At 31.7% G+C, this 19,605-nt stretch overlaps 1 protein-coding gene across 1 annotated transcript in view; it reads left to right on the top strand.

Moving 5' to 3' along the window:
* Znf292 (zinc finger protein 292) overlaps positions 1 to 19,605 on the top strand; it is a 79,625-nt gene that overhangs the window by 42,127 nt on the left and 17,893 nt on the right. Inside the window, exons 2-5 of the mRNA XM_076858441.1 lie at positions 506 to 660; positions 873 to 951; positions 3,268 to 3,403; positions 15,535 to 15,737. Coding sequence (XP_076714556.1) covers positions 506 to 660; positions 873 to 951; positions 3,268 to 3,403; positions 15,535 to 15,737 — 573 coding nt within the window. The remainder of the gene's footprint in view (positions 1 to 505; positions 661 to 872; positions 952 to 3,267; positions 3,404 to 15,534; positions 15,738 to 19,605) is intronic.

The raw sequence follows: 19,605 nt of genomic DNA, 5'->3' as shown, positions 1-19,605 counted from the left end.
TTTTTAGGTATTGGATCTTCTACTCCCTGTACAAAAAGTAGAAAACAAATGTTCTTTTAAATTCTTCACTGCATGTCTGGTCAAATGTTGCTTGCCCAGGTGACTTGTTTTTAAAATAAGTTAAATCTTAGCAATTCTGGGGTGAAAGGTGACATTTTGACTAGGAAAGAAAGTAGATGATAATGCTTGCACTGTTTAAAACTAGTGTTGATGAAATGAAGCTATTGCTGGAATTAACACTAATCTTCTCTCCTACAGAGAACTGCTAGAAATTTATTTATTTATTTATTTTAATATTTTTTATTTTATTTTAATTTAATATTAAATTATTTCTTTTATATTATTTCTTTATTTCTTTTAATATTTAGTATAAACTATTCATTTTTATAAACTAAGAATGTTATTTTTAAAAATTTCTCAGGGAGGAAAGGAAAATAGTTGAGGAGTCAGTGTGTATTTTGATGTACATTTTAAATATTTTGTTTGTTTGTTTTTTCTAAAATAGACACTCCTTGAATATGCAGAGAAATGGAAAACTTCAGAAGACCCCTTACCTTTACTGGAGGTATACACAGTGGCTATCCAAAGTTTTGTTAACGCCCGACCTTATCTTACCTCTGAATGTGAAAATGTAGCATTGGTTCTGGAACGCTTGGCATTGTGAGTAGACCTTTGAGTAAATAAAAAACTGTATTTAGCTTTTTTTTTTTTTTTTTAATTAAAAACTTTATCAGATCTTATAATTCAATTTTAAATAGATTATCTATAGGGAGTCCACCAATAATATTAGAATTAGTGGTATTATTTCACTTTGAATTTTGATAATTATTAATTAATAATTATTTGTATCTTACCAACTTTTTGTTTTTTAGAAGCTGTGTTGAACTTTTATTGTGTCTACCTGTTGAGTTATCAGATAAACAGTGGGAACAATTTCAAACACTGGTACAGGTGAGAATATTTACCTATGAGATTTAATATGAGTATATTGTATGTCAGTTTTCCTTATTATTATTTTTTTTTTTTAGTTTTCCTTATTCTTAAAAAATTATTTGACTAAACTATAAAACATCTAGGTAATGACTGATATCAGTTGCTGCTTTTATTAACAGTGGTGTCTTGCATACAATACATGCTCAAAAAATGTTTGCCAAGTGAATATATCCATTTAGATAGACTGGTTGAATATTGCACAAATCTTTAAAATCATGCTCAAAAAATGTTTGCCAAGTGAATATATCCATTTAGATAGACTGGTTGAATATTGCACAAATCTTTAAAATCAGATAATTAGGACTTTATCAAAGCAGTAAAGGAAAACAAAATAAATTGCCCTGATTTGGCTTTAGAACAGTTTGACTATTTGCCAGAAAAGTGCACTGTGTTTTTAGGAATTTAATATGTCTAATTTAATTCTTATGGAAACTTTGTGGGAATAGGTATATTTTCCCCATTTTAAAGGTGAAGAAACTGAGGCTCATACTCTAAAATGTTTTATCTGCTCCATATTTATACAGCTAATATCATAGTTACTTGAATCAAGGTTCTTCATTCAAAGTCCATGCTTTTCCTTTTATATGTGAAAACACATGCTTTATTTCTCAGTGCCATTACTACTTATGTATAGTACTACACAATTTAACATAGTTTTTAATAGTATTTTTAAGAGCATTAAATTTTATTTCAAGTACTAGATTGTGCTGACTATACTATTTTCAAGTGAATTTTGATTAATTGCTCAATTAAAAAGTATTTTCTTGCTAGCTGGTTTCAAAAGGTACAGTTTCCCTCCCTCCCTCATTTTTTTGTAAGAAGTCTATTTAAAAGGATTAGCCTTATATTTTGGAAGCATGTGAAATAAGCTATGAAAATAAACTTTTCTATTTTAATATTAAAAGTCAAAATATACATCCAATGCAAGCTTCTTGGAGGTAGAATGCTTAGTAACTTTGTTGAAATGATATTATCTTGTCTTTTTGTCATACTGCAGCTAAATTTTTGATTATGCAATTTCTACTAGGGCATATTAGTAACTTGTGTCTTAGTTCCCTCCTTCCCAGGTGTTTATTTTCAGGTAAATAATTATTTCGTAACTTTTCCTCATTTGACATTCAGATGTATCCTACTACCAAGTTAATTAAAAAAAAAAAAATTCATGCTACTAATTTTTTTTGCCAAATTAAGATAAACTTTTAAAACAAAAGTACTAGTTGATACTTTTTCATATAGATTATTAAGAAGGAAATCACGCGTGTGTGTGTGTGTGTGAGAGAGAGAGAGAGAGAGACAGACAGACAGACAGACAGACATATGCTGGGGATCAAATATGAGGCCTCACATGTTAGGCAAGTTCTCTACCACCATCTACACCCCAGTCCCAGGAAATAAATGTTTTTAAAACCCTGTACCTTCAACTATTGCTCAAAGAAAATTCCTTATAAAGTATTTGAACTTTGTTAAAATGAGAAGATTTTGAGGAATCATGTTTTTGTTTGAATATAACATGTAGTTTTAGGAGTTTCCATGACACTTTAAAAACTTGCTTAATAGCATTTATTTTATTTTCCCTGTGTTTTAATTATTCAAATACTTCTTTATCCCACCAGAGGGTAAGCCCCATAAAGGCAGGAGCTATTTGCTCTCTTCACCAATACTTTGCTCATAGAATGTCTCAATAAACATTTTCTGAATGAATAAAAACAATTGGTCTTTGGTGGATTGAAGGATATGCTGAGTGCATGAACACTTGGAAACAACTAGTAAGCAAGGTTCAGTATCATCTTTAATGTAAAATTGCCAAGGCTGTGTAATAAACAAATGAAAAATCATGGATTTAGTTATTTCTATAAGTTCCTTTTATGGTGTGTATATGTTGTGACTTACACCATGGTGCAGATCTTTCTATTAGTAGTATAAGAGTTTTTAGGGAAAACAGGATATAAAATATGTAATGTCTTTAATGCTGATATTCTGATAGTTTCCTTGAGAATAAACTTTACTTTTGGTTTAGATTTTGAAAAAAAAAATTATGTGGGCTTCTTTCCATAAATATATTTATTTAAGATACACAGTTGATCTGTTTCTTATCTTTGTAATTTATCTTTAAATGTCAGAAGTAACAGAATTTAGAACTTTGCAATGTGACATGAAATTTTTAAGATACTAGTCTTATTTTCCAAAAGTTTAGTATTATATTTAAAACCTGATAAGTTTGCTTTAAAAAGAAAATCTGTTGTAATTCTTTGGATGTTTATTTAATATTTATAGGTAGCTCATGAAAAGCTGATGGAGAATGGCAGCTGTGAATTGCATTTTTTAGCTACTCTAGCTCAAGAGACTGGGGTGTGGAAAAACCCGGTACTGTGCACTATTCTTTCCCAGGAACCATTGGATAAGGATAAAGGTAAATTTTCTAGAGAGAGAGAAAAAAAGAATTATAGATTAGAGAAAATAAGTAAAGTTGGTTGGATATAATTCATCTGAAGATATCCCCAAAAAGGTCCATTAATTAAATTTCATCTGAGGTACTTTAGGCCTTTCACCTTTATTTTATTTGGGGGATGATGCATTGATAGGATTATAGAATCTTAAAATAACAGACATATTGCAATTTTTTTCTCAGTGTCGTTTCAACAGAGGGGTTGTTCCCTCTGTAACATCCTGACAGGTGGCATATGATAACTTATTTGACAGATGGAGAAAGCAGAAATCGGGTAGTTAAAAATGATTTTCCTCAAAATATCGTAAAAAAACAGTGCTGGAATTCTCAAGTCTTATGTCTCTAAGATTAGTATTCATTCACAATTTATTACTCTTATTTTATCGTGTGTTGTTGTTGGATTCTAGCTAAGCTCAAACTGTTAGGCGTCCTATTGGAAGTAGATGGCTAAATTATCTTAAAATATACACACACACTCACATGTACATACGTATATAATCAAATTGTATATATCATGAAGACAAAGCATAGTTGTCATCTTGATACTTTTCTTGAGATTTAGAAAAATGTGCCCAGATTTCACCCTAACCTTTCTCAGGGTAATTGGAGAAATATATAAGAAGAAATTAACACATCCAATGAAATAAACATGTATTTAACACTGTCTGCTTCTACCATTTATTTTTGCTGTTTTTCTTGTTGATTGATTGCAAACTCTACATAATTTTATGATGTGACTGAAAGTTATGAAGGCTATGAGAAGGGAGTCTTAAGCTAACTGCTTTTGAACTCTTCTGGTACTTGGATATTTACCAAAAAATAACCCAGCCCATGTTCAAACTTTTCTTCAGGCAAATTGTTCTTTCTCATCTTCCCTTTCTACCATTTTCTCAGTGCTTTCCCAATAGTTCTAGTAGTGTTACCCGTTTCTTGGTTCTCACTAGAACTTTAGCATTGTTAGCATTTCCTTCCTTCATAAATATTCACAGATTTGCTCCAGTGTTTTTAAGACTTTGGAGAAATGAAAAATCAATACTGATTATTTAAAATAACAATGATGATGATATTAAGAATCTTAGTTGGGTTTTTGTTTTGTTGTTGTTGTTAGTTGGCGGGGGGGATGCCATTGACATTTTAGATTTTATCCCTCAGAGATTAACACCAGTATGTTTTATTTCTAGCATTAAATTTCGTTTTCTAATCATGTCAGCTATTGGAAATGATGGGGTGTTATGTATTAATAGTATGTTGAACTACATTGTCTAGTCCCTAACAGTTTGGAAAGTGCTTTTATGTGCATGGTTTAATTTAACCTTCACGATAATCCTGTGATAAAGTTAGGATCTTTATTGTCCCTTTTCTGTGTTTTATGAGATAATAGAGGCTCAAAAAGATTAGTTGTGTTTTTAGCATCACATTATATTGATGAGATGTGGAGCCAGGAATTAAAGTCAGATTCTCAGCTTCACTCTTCTTCACTCTTCACCCTGACACACCTAGCCTAATAAAATAAAATTGTACCTAACCTAAATAATTTTTTCCATTGTCAGTTTATAAATAACATTTTGCCAAATTCACATGTTATTACTAAAACAGGAAAAAGGAACTTTTACCTTATTAGATTAAAACTTTAAAAAAATTATTTGCTTTCTTTGTTTTGAATGTACCTAACATCATATCTGTTAACAAATGTCTCTTCTTGTCTCTTTGATGCTTTTTTTCTTGATCTTCATATGACATAATTTGGACTGTAGAGCCAGGAGGAGTTTCTGCAAAGCAGGTGGATTATAGATAGCCAGATTCTAACAGAGCTCATAAAACAACCAGAGAGTGTTATTTGAGAGACTTTGCAACCATAATCTTTACTTGGTCCTCTGTTATTTAGAATGTTTCTTTTGTGAATAATCACATAAACCAGAAGTGTATTTTTATTTCTTTCTGGGAAAAAAATTGAAGGAATTAACTTTTTGTATCTACATACTAATTTATTTATGTTTTCAGATTTGGTGATACAAGGATGGGGTAACTTATAGCTCTTATATTCTGTATCTAGCCCCTTGATTTAGCTTAACTCTAGCCTAAAACTAGATTCTAAATTAGAAGTTAAGAGCAAGACAAACACGGTGGCACATCCTATAATCCCTGTGATTAGGGAGACCAGAGCAGGAGAATCATGAGTTCAAAGTGAGTCTCAAAAACAGCAAGGCCCTAAGCAATTTAGTGAGACCCTGTCTCAAAATAAAAATCATAAAAAAGGCTGGGATGTGACTCAGTGGTTATACCCCTGGGTTCAGAGACTAATGAGTCTGCCCATAAAGACTATGCTTATAATTTGTTACTAGTGAAACCTTTCACCTTTTTATTTTCATTATTTATTTTTTTTGGTACCAGGGATTGAACTCAGGAACTCACATACTGAGCCACATCCCCCAGCCCTATTTTGTATTTATTTGGAGACAAGGTCTCACTGAGTTGTTTATCGTCTTGCTCTTGCTGAGGCTGGCTTTGAACTCCATCCTCCTGCCTCAGCCTCCTGAGCTGCTGGGATTACAGGCTTGCACCACTGTGCCCAGCTTCCTTTGAGGTTTAGATGTGGTATTTGAACATTGGATAATCTGCTTAATCCTGATTGTTTTAATTCAGTTTTTAAATTGATTAAATTTAGACCTGCTGAATTTCATATAAACCAAGAAAATTCTCTTTTATTTGGAAGAGCGCTAGTAGGTAGGACTCTAAATTAAAGATGTTGGTTCCACTTTGATGTTTTAGTATTCTAAAATGAGGTAACTAATAACTAAACCAAAATAAGTTAAGTAGATGGTTTTGAATATCAAAGAAAATTTTTGTTTACTTAACATATTGTGTGTTTGCATAGTTATAGTCTCTGGATTGAAAAGGTATAATACTAGTTATTTCCTACCTGGTTTCAACTCCTTTCTAAAAAAGCATCATTGATCACTTCTGGAGACTACCATCATATGGAACATACCTAGTCATCTTTTTTAATGTAGACTGAAAACCTTCCTGATGTGGCATGATTTTAAACCTACAGTCATGATTCTTTATTTTCAAGTACATTTTATGTTCATTATTCTCTTTAATGTGTAATTCTCAACACTTACTCATATCTTAAGTGTGATTTTGTGACCTTTAGGTCAGTGATACTATACTCACTCCTTTCATCCTATTTAAACTTAAGTTAGATTTACCTGAGATAAAGTTATCTTTTTGGGTAGCCATATCATTCTCACAACTCAAGGAGGTTACTAAAATCACACAAACAAAATTCTTCTAAACAAATACTACTCTTAACTCATTATTTCTCATGTTTTTATGCTTTTTTCTTTATCTTTGGTACACAAGTTTTATCTGTTAAAATTTCACTATATTTCATTCATTTTATCTCCCCAATTTGTCAAAATAGTTTTGAATCCTGTATTATGCAAGGTTTTTGTCCTTCCCAATTTCCTTTCATTAGCAGCTTTACTACCTTATACCCTATTGGCATCCAGGTCCATGATTATAACCATAAAAAGATCATACCCAGAAACAGAGTCTTAGATACTTACAGAATTCTCTCATTTTCTTTCTGTTCTTTTTACCTTCTAACTGCTATCATTTTATCAAATGTACCTATTTTTTTTTAAGTAAACTTTTGAGGAAAGACCATAGGCAGTATTTGAGTTGTCTTACATAAAAATATTCAATCTGGAGGTTAATTTGACCTAATTTATTATTTTTAAATTAGCCCTTTTATTTTAGAATAGATTTAGATTTATAGAATAATTATGAAGCACTTCCTGTATATCCTACACCCAGTTTCCACTATTTAATATCTTACATTTTACGTTTGTTATTCTGTTTAATGTACTATACTGTATTTTTTAACACACAATAACCCAATATTGATATTTGTTAATTTAAGTCCATACTATCCATATTTCCTTAGTTTTTTTTTTATATAATGTCCTTTTTCTGTTCCAGGATCCCAGCCAGGATTCCACATTTCATTTAGTCGTCATATCTCCTTAGGCTCCTCTTGGCTGTGACAGTTTTTCAGACTTTCCTTGTTTTTGATAGCCTTGACAGTTTTGAGGAATACTGGTCAGGTATTTGTAGAGGGTCCCTCAGTTGGGATTTGTTTATTGATAATTCTCATGATTAGACTGGGGTTTGGGGAAGAAAGACCACTGAGGTAAAGCACCATTGTATTCACATTATGTTAAGGGTACATGTTATCAACATGACTTATCCCCATTGGTGTGAACATTGACCACCTAGTGAGGTAGTTATATCTCAGAATTCAGTAAAGTTACTCTCCCTCACTACCTTCCATGCTGTACCCTTTAAAGGAAGTTAGGATGTGCAGCCCACACTTAAAAGGTGGAAAGTTGTCTCCCATCTTTGTAAGGAGTGGTGTGTATCAAGACCAATAGGATTGCGAACAGATTTCACACACCCGCATAATTCATTCATTCATTCATTCATTCATTTATAAGTAACAGTATGGAGTGATGGAAATTTATTTTATAGTTTGGTCATAATCCAGTACTACTTTATCATTCAAATTATTCCACTTTCCCCAAGGGGAACTCCTTTATGGGATCCTTCATCCATACTCTATTGTTATGGTTTGTGTTTTAACTACTTTTCAGCTTCCTGGCATTATAAGACCTTGCAGGCTCATCTTGCATATTTCTTGACCCACTTGTAGAACTGGCTATTTTTCCAGGGAATCATGATTCCTTTTATTGGAAAATGGTATTAGAAACCAAGATATGGTATCTCAGTATACTTTTTTTCACTTTGTTATCATTGCATCTAGGTTCTCTCAGTGAACAGAGCAAAGAAATATGTTGTGTACTACCATGTGTATATATACATATCTATAAATATTTGTACAGTAACCAGCTATTATCTATGTTAAACCAAATTTGAGTTCATACTGTTTCCTACTCCACTCCATAACCATAAGGATCGTTCTAACCTTCCCACTTATCTGTAACCACCAACTTCAATGGAAGGTCACATGATTGGAAGCCTTTTCAGACTGGTTTCTCCTGCCATTGACCATCCATTCAGCCCTGGAGTACAAGTAGAGTGATTTCAGAATTGATAAACTTGTATACTTGTGGGAAACAATTTTGTCATTTAGAGTACAGTGCTTTTGTAAAGTTCCTTTTGCCTTTATTCATGCAGAATCCACTCATTTCTAACATCATTTGGGTTAGCATCTTATTTTTCTTATGTGTTCAGTGAGACTTTTTTCATACATTTGTAATACAATTAGATTTTTTTTCATCTGGGTTGTCCCAACCTCCTAAAGTTGAAACATTTATATACCTTAAGATTCCTCTTTATGCTATAAAATTCTTTGGGTTTTGACAAATGCATAGTATCATACATCTACCTACTATTACGATATCATAAAGAATCATTTCATTGTCATAATACCAACTGTGTTTCATCTATTCAACCTTCTCTTAAAAATCTGAGAAAAACTAATTTATTTGCCATCTCTGTAGTTTTACATTTTCATTCTGACTTCTTCTAAATAGCAGTATTCATTAAACATTCATCCATGTCTTTATGTGGCTTAATAATTCATCTGTTTTTAACACTGGATAGTATTTTATTGTAGGAATGTTTATTCATTCACTTATTAAAGGATATGTTGTTTGCTAGCATTTTTGGTGATTTGAGTAAAACTGCCATAAACATTTGCATGCAGGTTTTTGTGTGGATGTGAATTTTCACATCAGTAGGATTACTGTGAATGGTATGACTTTGTTTAGCTTTCTAAGAAAATGCCTATCTTTGAAAGTGTCTATACTGTTTTGTATAGAATCCATTCATTTCTAAAGTTAAACATCTTTTCAAATACATAATTGCCATCTGTATATCTTTAGTGAAGCATCTGTTCAGATCTTTTGCCTAATCTTTAATTGGATTGTTTTCTTATTGAGTTTTAACTGTTGTTTGTATATTTGGGGTGCAAGTTCTACTTAGGTATAGTTTGCAAACTGTTCTTTCTCTCTGGCTTGACCTTTCTCCTAAAAGTGACCTACAAAGCAGAAGTCCCATATTTTAATTAAGTCAAATTTATCAATTTTTATTTTATGAACTCATGATTTTTTGTTTTATTTAAAAACTCATCACCAAATTTAATATCATAGATTTTTTCTTTCCTTTTTTCTTAAATATTTTTTAGTTGTAATTGGACACAATATATTTATTTTTATGTGGTGCTGACATTCCAACCCAGTGCCTCCCATGTGCAAGGCGGCCACTCTACCACTGAGTTACAGCCCCAGCCCCTTTTCTTTCATTTTTTCCTAGATGCTTTATAGTTTTCCATTTTGTATTTGGGTTTATGTTGTATTTTACCATAATCTCTGTGAAAGTATAACCTAATTTATGCTTAATGACTCTGTATTGACTCTTACTATTCACTTATTTTTCTGAATAGTCACAGCAATTTTTTTTCTTATTTTTCCACATTTTTAAATTGGTGCATAATGTTATACACAAGGTGGCACTTGTTACATATTTGTGTATACAATTTGGCCCATATCATTTCCCAGTATTTCCCCTTTCCCTCTTCTCTTACTAGCCATTTTTAAATATAGTTAATTTTTAAACTTTTATCCAGGATTATATCTCATTCTACAGTTTTGCAAACATACCATCAGCCTTATTTTAAAAATTACCTTTCCCATCTCTTTCCTCTTGTTTTTTGTTGGTTATTTTTTATCTAAAATTGAGAATCAGAAGAATTCTCCTATTCTTTCCCACCATAAATAATATATACGCCTTTCCCAACTTAAGTATCATCTCCTCTAGTTTTAATATTCTCAGCATTTTGGTGGGCAGATATTTAGCTTTTAGGTTTTAATTTTACTAACACTTTGCATATATTAGTACCAGGTCTCTTACACTCATAGTGGATCCTTGATCCTGAGTTTGCTTTTCCTTTTTTTGTGTATGCCATTCTAAAATATGAACTTACAACTGGGTGTGATGGCACATACCTTTAATTCCGGCTCTTTGGGAGGCTGAGGTAGGAGGTTCCCATATGGGAGGCCAGCCTGGGCAACTTAGCAAGACCCTGTCTCAAAATGAAATTTTGAAAAGGTGTTAGAGTGCTTGCTTAGGATGTGCAAGATTCTGGATTCAGTTTAGTCCCCAGCATCGCAGAATAAATAAACTTAGCACTCCCTATGACAGTCACACTGAATTTTTAATATAGTTAATTTTTAAACTATATTTTTTAAACTTTCCCTTCTACATTTTTGTTGTTGTTGTTGGCAACGGACCTTTATTTTTTTTTATTTATATGTGGTGCTGAGAATCAAACCCAGTGCCTTACACATGCTAGGCAAGCGCTCTACCACTGAGCCACAACCCCAGCCCTCTCCCCTCTACTTTTAATTTAGTTGCATAAATTGCATTTTGTCAATACTTTCTTGAACCTTGAGCCCTACAGTTCTGTCTAGCCTCCCACCCGCAGAACCTTTTGCCTTTCAAGGGAAATTTCTAAAGCTTAAAACTTGTTCAAGCATTGTTTCCATCTCTTAGCTTTCAAGAATAGTGCAGCTATAAACATGGGAGTACATGGATCTCTTTGAGACCAGTTCTTTTGAGCATACACCCAAAAATGGGATAGACAGATTACATAGTAGTTCTGTTTTTTAGTTTTTTTTGAGAACCTGCTCTGCTATGTTCTATAGTGGTTATGTCATTTTATAGTTTCATTAATAGTTCATAAAATTCCAATTTCTCCACATCTTCAAAAATACTTTTTTTAATAGTAGCTATTGCAATGAGTATAAGGTAATATCTTATTATGCTTTTGATTTGTAGTTCTTTGAGGATTTGTTAACCATCTTTTATCATCTTTTTAGAAAATATCTATTTGAGTTCATAGATAATTTTTGATCATATTTTTTTCTTTATGAGATACAAGGATTCTCTATATAGTCTGGGTATTAATCCTTATCAGATAATGTCTTCTCCCATTTCTTAGGCTGCCATTTTACTCTGTTAATTGTGTCCTTCAATACATGAACATGAACGTTTGTTTGATATAGTCTCATTTGTCTATCTTTGCTTTTGTTGAGTAAACCTGTGAAGTTGTAGCCAAGAAACTATTGCCTAGTCCAATGTCATGAAGTTTCTCCACTGATTTCTTCTAGGAGTTTTCTAGTTTCAGGTCTTAACTTTTAGGTCTTTAGTCCATTTTGATGGACTTCATTCTTTTGATACCTAGTTTTCCCAGCACTATTTGTTAATAGATTATCCCTTTTTCCATTGATTTGTTTTAGCACTCTTCAAAGATCATTTGAACAAATATGATAGGGTTTCTTTCTGGTCTCTAGTCTACTGAATGGTCTCTATGTATATTTTTATGCCAGTGTTACATTTTTTGATTACTCCAGATTTATGTTTTGCAGTCAGGTCATGTGGTACCTTCAGCTTTGTTGTTCTTTTCAAGTAATTTTAGCTATTAGGGATTCCTTATGAAAAACTGCCATTGTGATTTTGATAGGAATTATATTGAATCTGTAGATTTTTTGAATAGTATGGATGGATATCTTAACGTTATTAATTGTTCCAGTCTATGAACAGAAACTGTCTTTCCAGTTATTTATGTTGTTTTAATTTCTTTCAGCAGCATTTTATAGTCTTCTGTGTATAAGTCTTTCATGTTGTGGTTAGGTTTTTTACTTTTTTTTTTTTTTTTAACTATTTTTACTATTAATAGTATTTTACTGTTTTTGATGCTACTGCAAAAATTTTCACTGTTACCATATAGAAGTGCGCCTTATTTTTGTGTGTTGATTTCTATATTTTGCAACTTTGCTAAATTTATTATTTAAAAAAAAAATTAAGTGGAATCCTTAGGGATTTCTACCTCTAAGATCATGTCATCTGCTAAGAAACAATTTTATTTCTTCCTTTCCAGTTTGGAGCCTTTGTTTTTTCTTGATTGATTTCCAAATTGTATGTAAGAGAAAATACTAATTATATATATCTTTTAAAAGGTTAGGTAATGCAGATTCATATAGGTCATAGTGAGAATTTGGGGATTTATCCTTTGAAAGCCATTCAAAGGTTTTTTTTTAAAAAGGGAAGAAAATCAAACATGTACTTTAAAAACTGAACTAAGGGGGCTGGGGTTGTGCCTCAGTGGTACAGCACTCATCTAGCACATCCGAGGCATTGGGTTCGATCCTCAGCATCACATAAAAAGTAAATAAATAAAAGGCATCGTGTCCATCTACAACTAAAAAAATATTTTAAAAATTTCTAAAATAATACTGAACTAAGTACTCTGGGTGCTGGTGGAGAAGTGATAGAGGGCGGAAGAGCTGATGCAGAAGACTAGCAGGTGGCTACTGGGTGGTCTAATTAGGGATTTGGGTTGAGGGGGGAGAGAGAGAGGGCAGTAGAGAAAAAGTGAATAGAATCAAGTAGAAAGGCAGAACTAGATATTGGGTTGGATGTATGGGTGATATTCAGAAGAGAGCACTTTTAAGATCTATCTTAAGTTTCTGACTTGGGCACAACCAAGTAGATTGAAATATAGAGATGACATATCCTATGGTGTAGAGATTTTTGTATGGTATGTGATAACGCTCAAAAGCAACAAGTCAGAGATGCTATCTTGGCATGGAACTATACACTCAGTAAGTTGAGTTGACACTACTTTAGGGGAATTCAAGAGACTAGGATAAGCTGTGTTACATAATACACAATATTCATACAGTGATTTATTTATATCAAAAATGTATAAATTGTAGTGTCTTTAAAGTTAATTGTTGGATGTAAAAATTAATATTTGCTTATTTAGCATATAAAAGTCGCATTTATGGGGAAAAAGCTATTTTTAACATGTATTTACATTGTCATTTTGTGTCATCCAGCTGTCTTGATCGGCTTGAATATAATAAAAACTGCTTTTCTCATGAAGCACATAAATGCAGAGAAAGTAGATAAAAAGGCACACGTGAATAAAATTTAAAATCTTTTATGTGAGGTGAGAGTAGGGAAAGCAGATTAGAGAGTGCAATTTGACACATCTAATTGTTCAAATATAAAAATCATAAAACCTTTTCAGAAGTCTGGCAAGCATTAAAAAGGTAGTCTAGTTCTGGTTCTGTCATTAGATGGCTTTAAGACTCTAGGAAGTCTCTTGCCCTCGGTGAGCCTCAGTTTACTCATCTGCCAAATGATGTAGCTGGACAAAATGATCTATTAAGTCCCTTCTGCTCTAATTGCTTTGTATTTCTTGAGAATTCATTTTGCCATAAGTGTGGCAGGGATTTCCCATCAGCCAAAAAAAAAATTATTTTGAAATGTTTAATATTAATATATAGTCTGAATACATTGATTTAGCAGAAAACGTATTAGACACAATTTGTCAGTCTAACTTAAATGCTGCTGTTTGAAATTTCTACAGACTAATTTTTGTTACATACTTGTCACCTTTCAAATTTATTTGCCATGATCTTTCAGATTCTTTTGATTATGAGTTTTTTAATGAGATTATTTGAAATAATTCCTATATACGTTGTCTTTGTAGAGTTTCCTTTAGAAAGAATTGTATTAGGAAATTAAAGCTATGTATAAAAAAAAAAAGTTAATCACTGTTGATTGCCAAAAAACCTTATTTCAATGTTGTTTCTCTTAAATCTTTCCTCTAAAATCTTCACAGATTTTGCTTTAGTAGTGAAACTTAATTGTAAAAGGTATTTTAATATACTTATCCTGATAGGATCATGTGATTCTAAAAAATAAAAGTAATGCCATTTATTTCAGAAAGATATATAGCTAGAGGCACCATTAATTTAGGCATTTAGTTTATCCATATTATGTTTTTACAAATTTTTTGTTTAGTCTAATGTAAAGAATAGAGGATAGTTACAGAGGTCTAGACTTTAAGAAAAAGGATGAAATTTGGGATCCTGTGTAAAACTGTTTGTAGGCTCATGGTTTTAATATTAAGGAACCATGATTATAGTACTTTACAGAAGAATCTTTTTCATAGTAGAGTGGAGTAGAGTTAGATAGAAAAATAAAAGTAATAAGTAATAAAGAGGAGCACTGGATGTTTAAAGAAGGAAAGAACATCTTTCTCATTTTTCCTCTTATAGTATGCAAATGATTTGTTAGATGTATCTTCTGGTCTGTTCACAAGTAGAGAAAATAACGTGTTTTATTTACAGGGCATTTTAAATTTTATTGCAAAAAGCTTTTCGAAGATTTCAGGCTAGTCATCACCAAATAAATATTTAAACATAATTCCTATCATAGTAAAGAAAACATAGGGAAGTTTTAAAATTTGTACTTGTTAAAACTTAAATTCTTTTTGATATATTGAAATTTTTATATATAGGTAACCAAGAAAACATTAGGAAATTCACAAATTTGAACAGAACAGAAATCTATTATGTATAAGTGAATCTCAGGCATAACTTACGGTTTATCAATTGATGTTTTAAAAATAACCACACAAGTTTGTCTCTTGGCAAACTTTTCCTCTTATTTTTTTCTGAAAATGCTTTAATTCATTCTAGAACTTCTATTAAGAAAAGATAGACTTCATCTTTGTAAAATTAAAAGCACATCATCAAAATTGAACAACATATTAGTTGAATTTCTCCTTTTAGAATATCCAAATATCCTTTGTGGTTGCCCAAATAATTATGTAATGCCCTGGCATTACAAATTTTAGGGATACTAGCTTTTGTTTTTGAATAACTGCTATTGGAAGAATAATTTATTATTTTAATAATACCAGTTAATTAAAATTTAAAGCACAATTATTTTTATCATGAAGAAGTTTATTTTGCTCATTCTAAATGATACACTAAGGGGCAAAAATATGGACTTCAACTTCAAAAAGTTAGCAAAAAAATCTTTTCTTGCTTAGAAGATCAAGTATTTTGGATAGGCTTACTGCAGTAGTGAAAAATTGCAAGAAACAGGTTTAATTCCTATCTTAAAAAATATATATATATTCCTTATAAGTATTGTATTGCCAATGAATTATTACCAAATGTTAATAATCTATTATGTCTTGTTTTTTGAAGTGAATGAATTTTTAGCTTTTGAGGGCCCCATCTTGTTGGATATGAGAATTAAACATCTAATCAAAACAAATCAGTTAAGTCAAGCAACTGCTCTAGCAAAGCTGTGTTCTGATCATCCAGAGATTGGTACAAAAGGTAGTTTTAAGCAAACTTACCTTGTCTGTCTTTGCACATCATCACCAAATGAAAAGTTAATCGAAGAGGTGAGTATATTTTTTGTTAGTAATTATTTTTCGAAGTGAAGAAATTAATTTTTAGACTAGAATGTCTTTGACTTCCCTTTCTTGTAAACAGTTAAGGGACCATTGTTGTCTATCTTATAAATTATGTGGATCTTTTAAATGTTTTGGCTAAATTAGGAAAAAGATGTGGTAACTTAAGTTTAGTAGAATATTTATATTTGGTGGTATTTGGACCATAATTTCAGTTTTATCTGACTGTAGGATACTTGCAGATCTTTTTAATTGAGTACTTTAAAAGGGAAAGTATTCCTAAAAAGAAATCATAAATTCTATCTATGTGTAGAATACGTAAGTATATAATATATGAAGATACGTAAAATTTTTTAAATAAATATATTATTTGCATATTTAATGTAAAACTATTTTTGAGACATTAAATGTTTTAATTTGGCATAGAGCATAATATTTATTTATGTTTCATAACTGAATAGAGTCATTATCCAAATTGGAATTTTGCATTTTTAAACACTCAACTAACTTCAGAATGAAGTTGGAGGTAGAGTAGGAGAATTAAAAGTTGATGAATAACAACTTGTATTTAAAGAATTTAGCCAGGCGCAACGGCATATGCCTGTAATCCCAGCAGCTTAGAAGGCTGAGGTAGGAGAATCACAAGTTTAAAGCCAGCCTCAGCAAAAGGAAAGTGCTAAGCAACTCAGTGAGACCCTGTCTCTAAATAAAATACAAAATAGGGCTGGAGATGTGGCTCAGTGGTTGAGTACCCTTGAGTTCAATCCTTGGTACCCAAGAGGAAAAAATAAAAATTTAGATAAAGAAAACAATACTACATTAAAGAGTGTTCTGTGAGCTCTGAATGCGTACAAGTGTCTTGTATCTCTGATAGACATATTGGTTGCCTCCAGAGCAGTAGAGAGAGAACAAAAGAAGAGATTGTTGGGATAAACTTAAAGATACCTTAAGAGAACTGCTGAGGTATGTAGCAGAGAATGTATGATCTCCTGAGCACATAGAGATTATAATCAAAATTCAGAAACAAGAGAACCTCAGACAGAAAACTGAATGCCCAGATGAGGTTAGATGTTGTAAATGTATGGTGATTGAATGATTTTTCTTGATAAAAAGTGAAATTTTTCTTCCTCACTTCAGAAAGTGAAGAAGCAGGTAATAGGCTTGGATCAAAATAAGAAGTAGGGATTTTGGATATAGTGAGGATATTGGGAATACTGGGAAGAGTTCTATGGTAATTTCTAGGCTTTGGATGGAGTAGGACCTTATTCTTTATTTAACCTAGGACATTATTCTATTAGTTTGGGCATTGGCTACTCTATAGATTCATTTTCCTTATGACTTTTTTCTTTTATTGTCCAGGAAATTTTCTTTTTAAATTGCTAGGTATCAGAAGGGCATGTGGCTCAGTAGTAGAGCACCCTGGGTTTGATTCCCAGCATCATCAAAGAAAGAAAGAAAGATAGCTACACATCAGAGTAAAATTGAAGGGGTTTTTGTTGTTGTTGTTGTTGTTTTGTTTGTTCAAGGTAACTAGACAAGTTAATTAACAGATTTATAAATTTTTGGAAAAAAGTCTTTGAAATGTGCATATCATTATTTTTATTAATTAAACAGTGTGTGCTTTATAGGCACTGGGAAGTAAAGGTGAGTAAGGCATAGACCCTACCCTAAATAAGCATATCTTCTAGTAGGAAGGTATCTAAACAGACTGTTATTTGATTTGCTTTGAAATTGAAGTCTGTGATTTTATAAGTTCAAGTAAAAAATCTGTCTTTCTAGCTCTCTGAATAATCAGATCTTGAAATACTGAGCCTAAATTCCCTCTTGGTATAATCATCCAGAGTTGAGTAGTAGCAACCCAGCCTGCTCTGGGAGATGGTTCTGAAAATTTTCTGTGAGGACCCTGGCTTCCTTTTGATGTCATGAGAGGATGTTTTGTTTTTAAACTCCTTCTCTTGTTAACATTAAGATTTTTTTTTTCATGTTCTTAAGCAGAATCACTAAGGTCACTGAGTATTTCATCCCAGGAGAAAAAAACTTGGTAGTGCAGAACAGGTTAGCGTATAAGTAGATACATATTCCTTGTTAAAAAGTCCCCTTTTCTTAAAGGTTATTTGGTTGCTCTTTTATGTTTATATTACAAACACATTAGAAGCTTATTCTTCATTGTTCCACGAGAGGTAAGTGAATTAATATTGGCTGTTACTGAGGCCCATTATTTCTGCACTTTAGAACAGTTGCCCAAAGATATTGTCCCCCTTTACGATGGGTATGCTTATGCATATATTTTCTCTTCTCCCTTCTTCTCCAAATTGTTCATTTACTTTACTTTGGTTCTTTATAAGCATTTGAGTTTTTTAATCTGTTTCTTATAAGCATTTGAGGGTTTTTTTTGTTTTTTGTTTTTTGTTTTTTTTGGAACCTGTTCCTTAGGGAATAGACTTTGTTAGAAGGAGTCAGCCATGGCCTGAATTGTTGATCATTTTGAGGAATCCTTGTGTAAGTGTCCAGTAGGCAAGGTATTGACTATTTCCAAGGACCCTTTGAGTGTGATAGAAATAGCAGCTAGATGTCACAGGGAGGGGCTGGGAGAGGTGAGTGTTAATTTGGCTTCTCTGGAAGGAATGAGCTTTGGTCTGATGCTCATATAGGTAGTAAAAATAAAGTTGGCAGTGTTTTGTTGAGTTTAGAGACAATGTTTCTATTGGTTTTACCTTTAAACATAAAAGTAAATTTTTCTCTTGTCTGTCTCTAATCATCATTTTCTTTCTTTCTTTTTTCTTTTTTTGATTTAATCATCATTTTCTAATGTAACAAATCCCAAAGTAATCATTAAGTTTGAAATTTGATATATAAGGTATTGGGGTTTTGTTGTTGTTGTGTGTTTAGTTTGCTTGTTTGTTTGTTTTTAACATTTTCCTATGCATGTACATATACTTAAAACCACATACTGGTACCCTGGCTGCTAGTTACTTTTATCCTTTTTATTGACATCTTCATTTTATTTCATCTTCATTCTTTTTTGTGGCTGCATAATCTTATAGTATGTATTTGTAGTATCTTTAACTAGACAGCTGGACACTTAGTTTGTCTTGTACATACATTCTTGTACATACATACATTCTTGTACATACATCCTTTTTGGAAGTATATTGGTAGGGTAAATTTCTGAAAGTGGAATTGTTGGATCCAAGAATCTATACATTTTAATTCATTAGGGCCAAACTGTCATTCAGAAAAGATGATGGCAATTTAGGCTTAAAAAAAAATGTAACAGCTTATGGTTTAATTTTTACATTTTCTTAGTTATGATTCCATCTGTTATTTTCTATACTGAAAATGATTGTATTTTAAAAAGCAAATCAAATAGTCTTAAAAATATTCTTGATATGTAATTAGAACCAAAACATTTTAAGAGTACACTTGGTAAAGGTATATAAAATATTAACAAAATGTTTTATATTTTTTTGATACCTTGCCATATTAACACATAAGATACTATTTGTATTTTTAAATGAGTTTTCTGCATCACAAAGGGATTGTGCATAGTATGTCTTTAACAAATAGATTATTCTAATTGGTTTTAAGTATTTTATTTGGAGTTCTACATTTTCTGGTATCTACAATTTTGCCCATTTCTCAAAACAATACAGAACATAGGTAATATATTGGTAATCTCTGAATTGTGCTGCCTTGAATTTTTAAAACAAATTATTGTGTATTGCTGATCATATTTCACATTTTATCATTTTCATCCAACCATTCATTAGTTTTAAATATAGTTTCATTATTTCTGCCATGTCTTTATATTTTTTTCAAGAGGGTCTTCTTGTGGTAAATCAAGGAAGTGAATGCCCGC

Source organism: Callospermophilus lateralis, chromosome 6, assembly GCF_048772815.1.
Source record: "Callospermophilus lateralis isolate mCalLat2 chromosome 6, mCalLat2.hap1, whole genome shotgun sequence".
NCBI lineage: Eukaryota > Metazoa > Chordata > Mammalia > Rodentia > Sciuridae > Callospermophilus > Callospermophilus lateralis.
Note: the sequence above shows the minus strand (reverse complement) of the source record. Positions and strands in the feature narration are given on the sequence as shown.